The following is a 16962-nucleotide window of genomic DNA, read 5'->3' as shown; positions in this document are numbered from 1 at the left end:
CAGCATGCTAGTAGAGTAAGATGCTGCAGCAAAAGACAGTGGGTAGTGGGGTTAGATCAAAGGAGAACAAAAGAAAGTCTTCAGCATCCATTGAAGGGCCTGTGAACTCAGCACGAGCTGCAGTTGGCATGTCCTGAAGCAGCTTCCCACCTGTGCTGTGGGAAGGGTTGCTCCTTGTTTACTGAAGCACAAGCACACACATGAGCAGTCGTTCAGAGTAACTGGCATGCTCATTGCAAGTTATCTCATCTGCAACTGGAAATTCCATCCAAAAGTAGATTACAGATGGCTTTTAAAACATTTGAAAAAGTAATAATTTTTAGGTATTGGCTGTTCTAAAGGGAATGGGATTGGTTAGCAGCACATCTCAGCAGTGAGCCTGCAATCTCCTGTTTTGAGTAATTCTAGCAGTTCTATCTATATTCACATTAGTTGATCTCTTGAAGTCATTCAGAATTAAAATACTTATTTAATTTTCTCATTTGCCAAAATTGTGATCATATTCTTGGAGCTGAATAAAATTCCTTCTGAGACATCTTCGGGACTGCTGAAATAAACACAAGTAATGAATTAACAGTGTAGCTTGCAAAGTATTATGGTGTATCCCTTAAGGAGGAAAACCAAAGTTCTTTTCCCTAAAATAAAGCAGTTTTGATTAAATACTTTTCTGCATTTCAGGTTCTTGCCAGTTACATAAATCCTGCAGGAAGTACATCGAATGGAGAGACCCAGAGTAGCCACGAGGGTAGAGGGCAGAACAGCAGCGCTTTGCCATCTGTTCTCCTTGAGCTACTCAGTCAGTCTTGCCTCATTCCAGCAATGTCATCGTACCTCCGCAACGATTCGGGTAAGGTGCCATTCTTTCCTGCTAAGCCCCAAGTACTTAACTCTGTCAAGTAAGTGTTATAAGAAAACAGCACTATATCCATCAACAACAGCTTGTTCTGACTAGTTTCAATATATTTGCCATTTTAGAACTGTACTAACGAAGCATTCACTTTAGCCTTCGAAAACTAAATAACAGCATTCACTGAAATACTCATTTGTTCTTAGTGCTTGAATTTCCTTGGTTTATAGTCTTTAAATTTGAAACCCAGTTCTTAAACTGTTGAAATGAATGTGAATATCATTTTTCCATCTGAAAAATTCTTACTCTCCTTATTATATAAAAGATATATGGAGAGAGAGTACTTTATACAAGACCAGGAATCTTTCTGAGAAGAAAATTTTGAATTTTGTAAGAAAATTGATCAAGTATATGCCTGAAGTAGCTATATGTTGAAACTACTAAGTTCTAGAGCTATTCTGTGTTTACTTCGAGCAGTCCTTTTACTCTTGCCTTCAGGAAAATAAAAAATCAGCCCCTTAAGAAAAACTGCAGTATTTTTAAAAAATGGAACAATGAAATCATCAGAGTGGGTTTTGTTTCTGTTTTTAAAGAAAAAAAAACAGGTGAGTTATATGTTGCAGTTCTACTCAAAAATGTTTCAGTAGTTTTCATTCAGTATGCTAAATCTTACTACAGAAGGTACTTCAGTTATCTAAGAAAGTTTCAAGCAGTGAATTAAGCAAATGTCTGTGCGGAAATAATGGTAAAACCATCAGATGATTGAGTTTATGATCACATTTAGTCTCACTAGATGACAAGTGTTACTATAAAGTTATTCATAGATCCCTTAAGTTTTTGAACATAGACTTTGCCTTAGGCTGGATTTTTGTTTGGATGCTTTATAAAGATGGATTTAATCTGTAAATAGCAGAGGATATTGTTCCAATTCTGAGTAATTTGGTTTGGGACCTAATTTTGCCTCCCTCGTTGAAGTAACCAGTAGACATGTTATCACATTACTGTAGCACTTTTGGATGCCCGTTGTATTGTGTAGAAATGAGAATTTCTTGGAACAGTGTCATAGCTGCTTGATATATTTTGTCTCCAGAGTTTAAAGAGAAGTCATCTGTGTCTTAAGAGTCTACAAAGCTACACAGAACTAAAACAAGAACGTGGCTGTTCCTGTGGTAACTAGGGCATGACATGATCCCCTGTGATGGAATAAAAGTAGTTCAATGAGTCTGCTGAGGCTTTACAGTAAAAAATATATAAATACAGAGATGTCACTTGCTGGGCCATAACTTGACAACTCTCTCAATTTTTTCATGAATTTGTTGGTTCAATTTTGCACATATTGCAGTCAGGAAGATGAACTATGTGGCTTACATACTAGGCTCATAGTTGCAAATGAAAATTTAAAGTAAAAGACTAAATAAAAAAAAGTAAAACAATGAAGAAATGTAATCTTTCTAACAGACATTCATAAATTCTTCTGTTGTTGAGGTAGAAGGGAAAAAGTCACTGAAAATCCTGGCAAAAATGCCCTTTTATCTAGAGGATGAAGCTGTTGGTTCAGAGTTATAAATGATTCGCAGCTGTTGAAATTACTTTTCTGCTGTCTTCTATTGAAAAACATATCTGTCTGTGTAAGTCACCTTTAACTGGGGAAGAACAGTCAGATGCTGATAGAAGAGATGAGATATGTGGCTGGTAGAGAGAAGTTTAGACAAGTTTGACTTTCAGGGACAATTTGTTTTCCCTAAGTACAAAGAAGAAGAACAGCCTCAGTGGAAAAATTTAATTTTAGCTCTCTTTTCCTGGACTACTGCTATTGTGATTGTCAGAGGATACTCAAACGTTAGAGTTTTGAATTAACAATTAATCAAGTGGGAACAAAAGAGATACTTCACGTATTTTCATAAAAGTGTGTGTAGCTCTTAAAGTAGCCAATAAACTGTTATAGCACAGCAAAACCTTGCTTTTTAGTGAAAAGCTGTTACCTACTCTTCTAATTCCAAATTCACAAAGACTATTTTATTCATTGGAATTTAGAACTGAAAGATTGCTGTGCTCAATACATTGATCTGAGCAATACAGTCTTAAGTGCTTCCTGCTGTATTTGAAGTTTTATACCTAAAACTGTAGTTAACAATGTTCTTCATTAAAAAGAAAAGAGCTCTGCAGGCTTATATCAGTCAAGCTTGTCTTTAGAAATGTAATAGGATACCTGTAGGAGAGGATAATGTGCAAGTAGGCATGAATTCCAGAAAGAATGTCTTTGCATCATGAATATTTGAGTCAGATGCATTTAATTTAAAAGGAGTCCCTGAAAGCAGTTTGTCTTACTGACAGCCAGGCATAACCAATGCAGTAATTGCTGTGTAGTCCAAAAGCAGACAACTCTCAAATCAATGTGTATGAGTTGCAGGTGGTGCTGGGGTTCCTAGTATCACCTGCGGAGCATCAGGACACATAACTGATGGGAAGGCCTGGCCTTACAAAAGAGTTGGAAGTTGAGATGCTTTGGAGTAATGCTGAGCTCTTGTACAGTGCTCATAAGATGAGAAAATTACCTGAAACAATTTAGGTTGGTAACTTGGATGACTAAACCTTGAAGACTAGTGAAGTGTAGTAGAACAGGCTTGAGTCTTTCATGTTAGACCTTCTAATTTTATTTCAAAGTTCTATAGCTTAGATTCTTATCTTTACTCCAATAGGGCTGAATGCTTACCCAGTACAAGTAGGAAGAGGAGCAGTATTAGTGGTAAAGCTCATGAACACAATCTTCCAGTTTTCAAACAGGTGTACCTTCTACTATCAAGTGTACTTTCATGTAGAACAAGCAACTAACTGTATTTTTCCTAGAACATGCTGGACTGAGAAATCAGGACACTGCATGCAGAATGCTAATAGAGTGTTCCCATGTTTTGGCACCTCATCAGTAACAAGCTGTGCTGAGCAAAATGCTGACAGAAAATAGCAAGTTTCAGCATCTCTGTAACTTTCTCAGACCTGAATGGATAATACTGGAACTAATTAATACTTCCAGCATGAGAGTAACCTTTATTCTTGTGCCAGATTATAAGTTTCACTGTAAATCATTGAAGTAAATGATCTTCACATACTATCTCTGCCATACGCATAAAGTTATGTGGAGAACATTCTCTGTCAAGAAATACGTGTAAGTAAAATGCTGGCTTTTCTGTGTCCCATTATTGCACAGCAGGCTGATGCCACTGTGGTCAAACAAAATAATGGGCATTTTGGTATTGGTGAGAATTCCATGTATTATTTACACATTTTACTAGGTACAGGTCTGCTTCATCCTGCAGTATTCTTGAGCAGGCTCAGTACCAGAATATAAAATTTACCTTTGTTGCGCTTTAGAAAGTTATCTAGGATTTGTGTTGCTTTAAATATGTTTTGCCATTACTGCTCAATTTCCCTAAAACCTATTCAGATTGGATTGTTATCTAGACTGTACTAGATTAAAGTAATATTAATCAGCTGAATAGTGCTCACGTAGTTTAGAAGTCTCACCTTGAAGTAGATCTTTGCAAACCAGATTGCTCTGTCACGTTCTGCAGCTTCATCTGCTTCTGAGTAAGGTGATTGTAAAGCCCTTGAAAATTGCAAACTGGTCAGGTTTTTTTGTTTGTTTTTGTTGTTTGTTTTTTAACTTTCATTAATTTCCGTAATTGCTTTCTTTCATGTAAAGAAGGAAAGTTTGTCTATCTGTGAAGGACTTCTGCATTTTATACAAGATAGATCACAGCACTAGTCACAAGGAAAGATATCTACTGGAATTCTCCCCATTTATTTGAATGTTTTTTCCCATCTTTGTCATATCATGTTATGGTATTGCTGTGTCTTTTGTCATATTTCATTTTATAAACAAAAATAAGTTTGCCTTTATAGCACAGCGAGATTTTCCTATTACGTTTATGTTAATTCCTGAAGAATTCATGTTTACATTTGTAAAACTTGATATCATTCTTAGCTTCTTTGCCATGGAACATCTAGCATGTATTCATTACTGGGCATTTATGTGTACTTCATGCCAAAAGCTGTCATGGAAAACTTTTTCAGTGTTCTCTTTCATATAGCATGTCTAAGTTGAAAGAATATATATTTTTTAAGAACTCCCTCAAATACATGAACGTTTCTCTCCTTGAGCACAATGTAGCACAATGAAATTTGCTTCCAACAAGAAGTTCCCAACAGACATGACCATCAGGAATACGTGGTGTGGTGGAAATGCCAAGTCACGGCCTGAACCAGTGATTGAGCATCTGGTGGGAAGGCAGGGCCAACCCAGGGGAGATCAGGTCCACCCCTTCCCAGGCCCCATAAAGGGTTGGCAGTAAAGACAAGGGTATCTCACTGCAGATCCCTGCCCGCTTTGAGGCCTTCCAAAGGTAAGCACTTAAAGAACTGAAAAAAGAAAAGTCCTGGGAGACCTAGTCTCATGAAATCTGATAAATGCCAATATTTAATAAGGAGAGAAGAAAGCACGACAGTAATAGGTAGGTTCTTCTTGCTTAACTACTAGCTGTACTAGTTTGTTCCTAAACTAATATCTAGCAAGCCCTGAGATGACTTCTCCTTGTTTAAACCCTGGAGAGAGATCTGTTACCACCTGTTTCCTGGAAGACAAGCTTTGTGGCAAGTCACAGAGCTGTACCTGAATTCTTTGCTTGAATTCCCAGGCATACAGGAAGCAGACAGTGATGTGATTTGAGCTGACATCTTCTTGCAGCTACTGCTTTGAATGCTCACCTCTTGGCTCTTTTAGTCACCCTCCGTTCTTTGGTGGATAAAGAATCCATGATATGTGTTCCACATAGCTTGTAGTGTTAGATCCAGCTCAGTCTTCCTTGGATTTGACTGTAGAAAATAAAAGTTGTATTTGTATGGGAGGGCTTTACTGAAGGGACTGTGTATGCAGGATGTTCCACTTGGTAACAATCCAGTTTTTGCTCTTAATGCGTATTTTGTTGTTTATCAAGTACTGTGCCATCCTGGATATGTGTGTTCATTAGCTGTTGGATTGCTCCAACCTGCTGCCAAATACCTCCTTGTGAAATTTTTGTACGCAGTACATACTACAGACAAATCTGCTGAAGGTGAACATACTGGGTTTGTTTTTCTGCCTCTAGATAGATCTTTGTTGTGGCTTTATCTATTATAGTCATTCTTTTCAGGCCTGCCTTCTTCATCTCAGAGCTTGAACTACACTAGCTTTTTGCTGAAGCATTTATTTTCTATTGATCAGACATCTCCTCAAGGCATTCTGTGGTGTTGTTTTGCCGTTTTAAGAGCAGTCCGTTTCTACTGGACTGAGAAGGCCGAGTACTTCTGGAAGCTTGTGTTCCCATATGGGTCTCTGAAGTTGGTGCAGTGAGTTCATTAAGCTGTGTGGTGACATCTTTATTCATCCATTGCTGAAGGTACTACTGCCGTGTGAATGTTGGAATGTCATGAAACTCTGCTTTTCCATAGATTTATGCCTATATCTATGGTATAAGATAGATATAAGGTACGAGAGGTATAAATTCCTTGTTTGTTTGTGATTCCTACGCATATATTTGATTTAAGGTGTAAACACAGGATCTATTGGATTGGAGCTTTAGTAAAGTTAGATCTAGGGTTCTAACTTCGTGAATGCTCTTTCCCTACTGTGCTATTGAAGTGCTTACAAAGTGAGGAGTGCAGTATCACACTCCAACGTTGGTGTACTGGTCAAGTCACAATTTGGAGAAGACAGTTATGCACTGAAATGACATGAAAGTGTTTATTTATTTCACAGAATTGACAACCGTAGAGTAACTTCTGGATGAAAATAAACGGTAGTTTCTATCTGAATTTTCCTTTCTGTTAGTTTTCAAGTTCTCGTAACTTCTTATTTTAAGCCCCATCTCACGTAACCTTGAGATTAATGTGATGATAGGCGTAAGTGTACTAATACGGATAGGACATTGAAAGAAAGTACTGACTATATCCTGTAGTCCTAAGTAAACATGAATAAGCTTCATAATTTCTTTACCATACAGCTGAGCCTTACATAATGCTCTGGTGCTTTGTATCCTAAAATTAGTACACAGTACCAGAGAACTGCTGTAGAATACAGACCGTAAGTTTTCTCATCTGTGTGTTTTTGTTCCAGTGCAGCCTCAGCTCAATGCATCATTTCTTCTAGATGAACCAGTATTGACTCAGAGTAGCAAAATCAGAATGTGCCATCTTCTACCTCGTTCTTCTGTAAATCACTGAGTTGCAGTGTTGTTTCTGTAACTGATCGAACTATCATTGCTAAATTCTATTATAGATCCCTGTCCTTGTTTTATGTTCGTACTTGTTAAGAAATGACTTTAGAAGGCTCAGTTTGTTAAGCAGGTAAGAGATTCTATTTATTTGCTGTCATTTTATGGAGGAACTGCGTACTCTACCACTTCCTGAAGGGAGGTTGTGGTGAGGAGGGGGTGGGCCTCTTCTCCCTGATAAATAATGACAGGACGAGAGGGAATGGCCACAAGTTGCGCCGGGGAAGATTTAGATTAGACCTGAGGAAACATTTTTTCTCTGAAAGAGAGTGGTCAGGCACTGGAATGGCCTGCCTAGGGAGGTGGTTGAGGCACCATCCCTAGCGCTGTTCAAGAAGCGTTTAGATGAGGTGCTAAGGGATTTGATTTAGTAGTTGGGTAGGGATAGTGATAGGAGGGTTGGACTAGATGATCTTGTAGGTCCTTTCCAACCTAATGAACCTATGAACTGCATGTAGTTTGGCAGTGCTGGTTTCCAGAAATGCAGCTGTCTTGTTCTTCATGTGACACATGTATTATTAGGAATGGTAGTTTTAAAAATCAGTTCCCCATCCCCTTCTTTATTTGTATATGAGTTTTCTCTCTTGTATTTTTAATCCTAAGCTCTCAGTAGTAGCTTTTCTTTTAGAAGATGTACGTGGATTATAATCATGTGTAAAAAAAACTTTGATAGCCTCGAATTGTCTGCAGATTTGAATTAAATTCAAAAACATAAATAAAAATACAATTTAAAAATGTACATGAAAATAGTTTAATGAATTAGAGTAAACTAATGATATGTTCCATAAAGTACTCATGGGAGTTGCAGTTCTGGGCCTAAAACATTAACAGTTCAGAAAGGGAAGGACTTGGTCCAGAGAGAGTATACTCTTCTGGGAAATGATATGGAAGCTATTTTCCATACGACACCATGAATCTTTTTTATTTTACCAGCAAATAAGCATCAAGTAAAACTACGAAGCTGTACTTTACTTCCATTAAACACATTCTGAAAATGGTGATATGGAAAATGTAGTTTTTGTTTGTTTTTTTTTTCCTTGAGAGAGTGTGTGTTACAGTATCATCATTTTTAATATTTCTTAAAAGAAGTACTGAAACTCTTATTTTTTCACACCACTTAAAAGGAGTTTTAATTAGAAAAGCACATTGTCAGTATAGCATGATTTCAAATACAGATTCAATAAAGGCAAGAGAGCCTAACTTTTTTTGAGCTTTCCACAAGACTAACAAAAATGCTGCAGAATATAGTCAATAGTTAAAATTTTACTTATAATTTTACCTCTTTTTTTGGTATAACACCATTCCTCTTTCCACACTTACTGCACATCAGTGTAGATTTTAAGCCAAAATTATGGTAATCTAAAAATAAACCCTTTTGTCTGTTCTCTGGTCTCAGCAATGAAGAGACGGACTGCACAAAGCTACAGTAAGCATCATGGGACTTGCTTATATATATATATTCATGTATTTAATTAATCTCTTCCTGCGTTCTGATTGTTTTTGCTGTTTTTCTGCTTATAATTTGGTGCCTTGCACGTTGTTGTCAGTAAAACGGTGCCATCTCAGGTTCCGTTATTTGGGTTTCGTCTCTTATCCATAAGAAACTGAATGTTGTCTGCCTTCATTTACATAATTTAGCACCCTACCTGGGCTCACAGACACATATAGCAGTCATCGTTGCTGTGCCCTTAGCCAGACACTTTGCTCTGGAATGTTTTTGATAATCTTTTCAGACTGTGGGCTTTCTTGCTTTAAATTTAAAGATCATCCTTACCATCGCTGGTCTTTGCACTGTGTGCTGTGCAGCTGATGTTCAAAAATGCCGTCAAAGTGTGGTGTAGATGTACACAAAAACAATAACAAATAAATTGAGCACAGTTCCAATAATTCCAAGCAGTGCTAGAATAGATTCTTCTTTCTCCTCCTTCTCCTCTCGCCTTTTTACATCCTCCAGTGTCGTGATGGCAGAGGTCCCCATTTTTCCTGCAAATTTCTTCACCAGTATTCTGGCAGCTAGCTAGAGGAAAGAAAGCAAATGGTAAATCTGGTCTGACAAATGAGCAGGCTCTCATCTTTTTAAATGCAGTTCTGTGCTTTACAGTCTCTTTTCTCATTTCTACGTTCATTGAGTTGAATTCATCTTTCATTTTCTTTTTGAATGAACATGGAGATGTTAGAAATAGATGCAGATTGGATAGGAGTGAAAAATAGCTTGATGCTTCAAACTTAATTAACGTGCCTTATAAAAGCAATGTAACATTTGTCTTTAGCCAGCTCATTTGTTTCCTGGTGTAACATCAAATCGATGAACGCAGGTATGGAGGCACTGTCAAATGCTGTGAAATGCCCGGAGAGATTCTGTGATTTTTCAGTGGCTGTTAAATTATTTAACTGTCACAGTACAGAAACAGTTGAAAATGTTCATGTCTGCTGTTGCCCAACATGAATAATGTGCCTCCTTAACACAGCATCACAGTCTTTTTTGGAACAGTGAGCCATAAGTAGGCAATTGCAGGTGAGATCTCATCCTTGTATTCGTTTAATACATCAGCCTTTGGACATCCATGCAACAGTAAACACTGAACAGACAATGTCTGTCTCAAAATATAAAGGTTATTATTATTTCATATGCTTATTGCTGCAGTATGCCAAAGGACAGCAGTACTTTCACAGCAGCAGAATTCTGTGCAGTTTAAGGACTGAGATAGAGATTTACAGACATACGTGTGATTTATTACCTATTTTTGTTGCAAAAGTGAGGTCGACAGCCTGTCTCTATTACTTAGCTGTTCTTGCACTCTTAATTTACAGACTAATGTCTTCTAGAAAGATATTCCCTGTAAAATTTTGTTCTTTGGTGGCTGGGATGTTGATATCGTATGTAATCTGCTATGCTGTTTTAGCCTTATCGATCAGAAATTCAATATCTTAAACTGAGATTTGGTTGGGCTTTTTACTAGCTCGGATAACCCACATTTATTGAGGGTTTGCAGTAATGTTTTACAGTGCTACAGCGTTTTTCTCTCTTGGCAAACATCTTTAATCATTGATGATGAACATATTTGGCTGAGTCTAATTAAAGCCATCAGCTCAGAGCACATCTCCCAGAAAGGTAAAATAAGATGATGTATCTTACCCTACATTGCATCAGGAATAAAATGTCATCAGACATGCTTCTTACTCGTTGATTCAGTGGCAAGCCAGGCTTTTATCTTCATGAAGGGGCTGCTCTCCTCGCTCAGACAGACCCAGCACAGGCACGGACAGTTCCTTGCCGAAGAAGTTTAACGGTGAGGGGAATAACATTACAGAAGCTTCCCAATGTCTGGCCTTCTCCCTGGGTAATCCACCAGCACCGAGGGTAGTCAGAAAACCTTCCTGGTAACGATCCTTGCTGTTGACTAATTCTCATTAAAATGAGGATTTTTTTTCCCTGGATGATGTAGAGCAACAAAATGCACGCCGTTTGGTTTTGCCTTGTAAAAAAAAAAAAAGAAAATACGAGCGGCTCCTGTTGTATGCAATTATTTTTAGTTATTAAGACTTCCAGCCCCCCACCCCCCACCCCAGCCTGTGATTTACGCTCTGTGGCAGCTGCCTGAAGAGGCTTTCTCACGTTGATGCGCTGTAATTCCAAATGCAGTGAACTCCGTGCAGCCGCTCTCCGTAATTTTAGTCCAGACTGAGGAAGGATGCAGGGAGGTCTGTGCTGCTTGCGGCCGTGTCAGCACTGCCACACACCTGCACTCAGAGGCTCTGGAAATAATTCCAAGGTATTCTTCGGAGCACCGCAGGACTTAGGCAGACAGATCTGAGGAGAGGAATGACGGCGGCTTCAGTCGTGGCGAGCTGTGACATTGATTAAACATGCACTTGGCACTTGCTGAATAAAGAAGGAGCTACGAGCCACCCTTGCAGACAGCGAGTTGCATAACAATGTGCGATGGCTCCGCCGCTTCATTGTCAGGCCGGGCACATTTTCATCCTGCAACAGCAGAGAAAGTGTGCGGCTGGGGAGGAGTGCGGCTAACTGTACTTCGGGGGGTGCTGATGGAGTGCTGCGTGACAAGTAGCAGCATTAAGGCATTCGAGCTGAGACACGGGTCCTGCCTTTTGTCTTTTTATGTTTTGACAGGCAATTGTTTCTTTGGGAAATGCTGATGCTCCTAATGCTTTCCCTTTTTGTATTCCCCGCACGAGGAATGCAGGTGAGGGTGTAATTAATGAAAGCACAGCCTTAGAGAAAATATTCCTGTTTTCGTTTCAGAGGAAGCAGTACCCCCAAATTCTTCCTAGGTAGATCACAGAGGTGCCTGTGCAGGGGAGGGGGCAGCTCACTTCTTCCAAGCCTCTTGAGAGGGAAACCGATGATAACTGGAAACCTCCATCACTTTCCAGAACAGCATAGTTCAGAAATTAAACGCATCACTTGAAATTCATTTTTTGATAATTTTTTTGTGACTTGTTACAAGGAAAGCAAGAAGGTAAAATCATCACTTCAAATGCTTCAAATTTCAAGTTGATTTATTTACACATTTTTTTCTCATTTTTCTGAGGTGTTTTAAGTACGGTTGTTTTTTCTGCTTTCACATCAACACTTGATATTTTACACGTGCATTTTTTAATGGCAGCTGCTATGTTTCAAGGCAGCGCATTGTGTACAGTGGTGGTACTTGATTTGTCCCTCACACTGAGCACAGCGTTGCCTCAGTGCAATTGTCTGGCTGTAGAAGGATGGTGTAAAGAATTAGTTTTGATCTCTCCAGCATGGCTTCCCTAAAATATATTCTAGTTTGAACATATAGGCTTTTCCTTTAAGCTCTTCCTGTGTTTTGAAAAGGCTGCTGCAACTCCACTTGTTCTTGGAATTGTTTCCTGTCAGTGCATCTCAAACATAGTTCTGTTTGTTTAGATCCGTTTGGATACAAAGATGGGAAAAATGTCACCTGTGTATTCTGACCATTCACACTTATTGGTAACCTAATATTCAAGCCATCGTACCATATTAACTCTCACATTAAAACCTGAACTCTTTGTGAAAGGGGATAGAAGATGCACATTGCACAATTTATTTAACGATGAATGTCATACTTGGAGGGGAAGAATCCATTACCTTGTCTATTTAATGCAACTTGATTTGAAGGATTCAAGGCCAGCAGAAGAATTTCTTGCAGTGTTGTCAAGTGTAAATGGTGGCAATGAAGTAAATTTAGCAGCTGCAGTGCAAATAGACAGCTAATTAAGATGTATCCACAGAGAGCAGCAAAAGGACCTGCAAAGTATTTATTGGCCTGGTTATAGCCATGGTTGAGCTCTTGTGTCGGTCTGCTGTCATGAGCGATGCGATGCAGCTGACACTACAGGGGCTACATGAGCCCAGGGAAACTACTCTCCCTCTGCACACAGTGGAGGGGGAGCAACAGCTCTTTAACACCGTGATTCAGATACACCCTTTGCCTCAGTCTTGGTTTGATGGCCCATCCTTCCTCTGCATTGGTACGTGTGGCTGGGCAGCCGTGCTGAGGTTTGGAGAATGCACCCAGCACAGCACAGTGAGAGAGAAGGGGCAGCAGCAGTGCCAGAGTTCCTGTCTGTAAGGGAGAAGGAAAACAGAAAAAGATTGTCGATCCTAACATTTCTTCGTTACAGGAAGCTTGAGGAGTTTGTCTGGGTCGAGTGAAAGCTGATATTTACAAATACCAAACTCCCTTATAGCTACAACACATCTTCAGTATGAAGAGAAAATTCCATGTGAGGTTTCTCGCAGTTGTACATCTTAAGTGAGTAATATTGGCTGAGTTTGAAATGACCTTGATTTCTGCACAGTTGTGTGCTATTTGGTGTTCGTATCCAGAAATGTATTAAAAGTAATTCTGCTTTTTCCATCTAGGCCAAGCTTTCAAGCACTTAGTAAGACTTTGGCAAGTCATTGGAAACTAATTTATGTAGCATCCCAAGAGCAGAGTGAGTGATTTCTGTTGATGAGAGGTCGTTCTGTTCATTACTGCTGGTGTTTGAGCATTTGTATTGCATGGAAATAGTCCTCAGGCAATACAAATGTATGTCATATTTTACAGATATTCATATTTCAAGAGAGAGTTGCCAAGCTATCTTGTAAAGACTCAGTGCTAAAATACGACAGTACAGTTTTGGTCCTTAGATGGACATTATTGTGCTGTATGCTACAGCTGTGAGTAATGTGTTATACCCTCAACATCACACTTAGGAAAGAGACAAGTACTCTTAGCCAAGATATAAGTTTTGGGTTTTTTTCCTTGTGTTTTTATGAATGCATTTAATTTTAATTTTAATGTACTTTAAGATTATTGTGTATGTTATATCTTCGTTAAAAACTACATACTTTGAGTGAGGTATTTATTGCCTATAGAGAATGAATGCTCTGGAGAGGATTGCATGTTAAAGGAGAAAATACATAGAAAATGAGAAGAAAAGCATGAAGAATTGTCTAGACTTAAAAATCTATTTAAGACACTGTAATGAAATCCGAAAGATCACTCGTACGTCATTTATTGATGAAGATTGATTCCGTTTGTATTTATTCTGCATTTTGTCTAAGATGCAGGAAAATGCATCCCGTAGGTTATACATTCTAGTTTTCTTCTATAATGACTTCCACAAACATCTGGTTGAGATCTTATGCTGTTTCAGTTTGAGTGCAGAATAACAGAGAAAAGCTGTGTCTGCTTAAGGTGAACTGGTTAGCTTACCGTAACCAAGAAGGGGATGTCCATGCCCTTTCCTTCTCCTTTGTTAGGTTTTGGTGTTTTACTATCATGAGATCTAAATACAGCTACTGTTTTCTGTCTGTTGAGTGGGTGGATGTGAGCTCCTTACTTACTTTTTTCTGACTGGGGTGATGTGTGATGCCTTTGAGCCTGCAGTGGTGGCATGGTTAGTTTGAGACAGATTTTGAAGTCTTTATTTTCCTGTCCATTGTGAGGAAAAATGCTCAAGTTACTTCTAGATTTCTTACTGTTCTCATTCATAGCTCTTTATGTGCATCACCTCAGTCTTGTTTGAATGATGCTGACACTTCAGCTACGTATCTACGTCTTGTAAGAATTTGCTTTCCAATCATGGAACTTCAATCATACAGAATTCTCTCACAGCTATAAATTCTAGCTTTTTCCCATCTGTCAGTCTTCACTCACCAGGAACCTGCTTGTTCCAGTCTCTCACACTTCTGCTCTGTAATAGTTTTCTTTTAAGAAAGCAGTTTAAGCTTTATCAGTGCCACCCAAAGTAGTTTGACATGGAGAGTAACATCAGTTCTTCTGCCAGGCTGTTTTTGATGCTAGCTTCCATTAGCAGCACTCAGGATCAACCACTGCTTTGTTTGTGTATATGTTTGGAATGCATACCAATATTCTATCAAGAAAACTGGCAAGTTTGATAGCTGAGTCAACCTACCTTTGAAGGATACTGAGTGGCATGTCACATACTGGCTTGAAGGGAACTATTTTAATCTCTCTAGAGAGAGTTACTTGGGAGTTGGTGACTGAATCATACTGACTCCAGCTGTAGTCACTGGATGTAGCGGAAGGGAATGATGGAAAAAAGACTATTGCTTTTGTCTTTAGACTCAGGCATCTTCATTTTTAGTTTTGCTGTGGTATCAAAGAGAATCTCTTGTATGGGTGTTGTACTTCTGAAACGTGATTAGTGTAGCTTTCAAAATGCTTCAGTGGTGATTCAGTGCTGTTCTTTACAGCTGAAGAGGGTTGGGTTTTTTTACGAAGTTTTCTGGGTCCATTTCTTGAAAATGGTTTGAATGTAGGCTGCATGCTTCTAGAGGATGGAGGATTTTGAATATCAAATTTCAGAGCTGTCATGTTCATAAATTTTATTGTAGTAGATTTATCAGTTAAATGAATATTGGATCTTTCTCCTGGGCAAGCCTGGAGAAGCAAAGTAGTAAGAACTGATCCTAGTCCAGGAAAGTGGCACTCAGTGAACAACAGAACTAAAACAAATTCCTCATCTTTACTTTGAAGTTATTTTGGAGCAAGACCATGACATTCTTCTTGTGAAGCCTTTTATTTTCTATTGCAGAAAGAAGATGAGTATGTGCTTGTTATATTATAAAAGCACTTAAGGTATTGAATTTTTTCCTAGTGATGTTTTTATAGTATAACTTAACATGTATTTTTTGAAAATGTTAAAGCTGATAATCCACGCGTGGTTAATAATATTGCAGATTTGTGAAAGAACTAATTGTAAACTTGTACATCTATCTTGTCTCTGTAGCAGAATGTTATTTGCATTTTAAAAACAGGAAGTCGTTATGAAGTACGTATTGAAGAATTACCCTACTGAGATATCTGAGAATTAAAGACGAGGCGACCTGCCTTTCTTTTGTACTTAGATACTGGATTACTTGTGGGATAAGACACTTAGTCCTTTGAAGACTGAAGTTTGCTACCTCCAAAGAGCTGATGAATAATTATTTTCCTACAAATTATTATTTGGCAAAAATCACTGCGAGATTTTTGACTTCTACTTCAATCTTTAACTGTTTCTGTACTCCACATTGTTTCAGTTTGCTTTTAAGGATCAGACCGAAAGTTCTTCACTGATTTACATAGCTGGTGATGACTTTTAGAGCTGCATGTACAGAGCATGCTTTAACCTGCGGTATCTGGCTCCACCCACTTGATTGCAGAAAATTGAAGTACACGTTACATTTCCTGTAAAGAAGGGAATTTTTTAGGCAAGATACCTGAAAAAGTATCAGATGAGAGATAGAAGGATTAGGAATGGATTTCAGTGGGGTTTCTCACGTCACACCTCGTTATTCCTCCTGCTCTTGCTCATCTATTTGCTGCTGAAATTCTGTGGAGTTTTTATGAGCTTTAAATTACAGATATTTTTTCCAAAATTTTGACTGAGTCCCCAGAAGTTCTTTTCAGGGCAGTCTTGAAAGCATAAGGAAACTAGGCTGTTTGCTTATTAGGAGGCCAAACAGAAGTTCTGGACCTCTGTGGTTATAGGATAGAATGATTGTTTTGAAGCAGGAGCAACAGACTGCTTATCTGTCTGTATCAGTCTGCCAAGAACCTGTAGTTTTATGGTATCCCCTTTAGAATCTACTTGAACGTCATTCTTCCAGTACTGACTTGAGGTATATTTTTTCTGGCAGGCTTTGATGCCTTGCCCTCAGCTGTGCAATATGTTTTGTGTAAAAGGAAGCTAAGCTATAGTGTTTGCCTTTTGCCTTCCATAGATGAGAGAATAAGCTTCTTTGATACACAGGGATTTGTAGAAGCATATGTCATATATGAGATGCAGCTGATTTTCATTTTATTACTGAAGTTAGTTTCTGTGGGTTTGGTTTTAATTGTTTACTTCAGAAGAAATGGTAAAGAAAGCTGTCTTCAGAAGGATTTGGTTTTGGCCATAAGTGTGTCTGTTCAAGTGATATGGCAGAAAAGCTTCTGCCTTATTTAAAGGAAAGGGAGCTTAACCATAAGCTTTCCTGGTCAATATTAAATTACTGCTAAGGTCCATGAGTGTTTCATCCAGGAGTTGTGTTGTCTTGTTTTGTTTTGTTTTGTTTTTTCCTCTTCATTAATTGGAGACCAAAACTGGCAGATGTATCTGCAAACAGGAGAAAACTGGGAGTCTCTAACTACTAAATTAGGTTTCCCTCACAGTGTAATTGGTGAAGACACTTCACAGGCCCTTGAAAATTTGAGGTACTGCATTGTATCTTTGAAAATTTCCATGGTAAATATTATATGTAATGTTATAAATATTACATATAGATGGGAGCTCCTGATTTCTCTTATT

The 16962-nt window shown here is 38.5% G+C and overlaps 1 protein-coding gene across 2 annotated transcripts in view; it reads left to right on the top strand.

Moving 5' to 3' along the window:
- Window positions 1-16962, top strand: part of BIRC6 (baculoviral IAP repeat containing 6) — a 163177-nt gene that overhangs the window by 108675 nt on the left and 37540 nt on the right. For both annotated transcript variants that reach the window (XM_065729152.1, XM_065729144.1), the window contains exon 65: window positions 679-847. In XM_065729152.1, the coding sequence (XP_065585224.1) occupies window positions 679-847 (169 nt within the window). The remainder of the gene's footprint in view (window positions 1-678; window positions 848-16962) is intronic.

This window comes from Cyrtonyx montezumae, unplaced genomic scaffold, assembly GCF_038088225.1.
Source record: "Cyrtonyx montezumae isolate F1298 unplaced genomic scaffold, pur_monq_1.0 scaffold_0, whole genome shotgun sequence".
Classification (NCBI taxonomy): domain Eukaryota; kingdom Metazoa; phylum Chordata; class Aves; order Galliformes; family Odontophoridae; genus Cyrtonyx; species Cyrtonyx montezumae.
The sequence above is the reverse complement of the archived record's forward strand: the minus strand, read 5'-3'. Positions and strand labels throughout refer to the sequence as shown.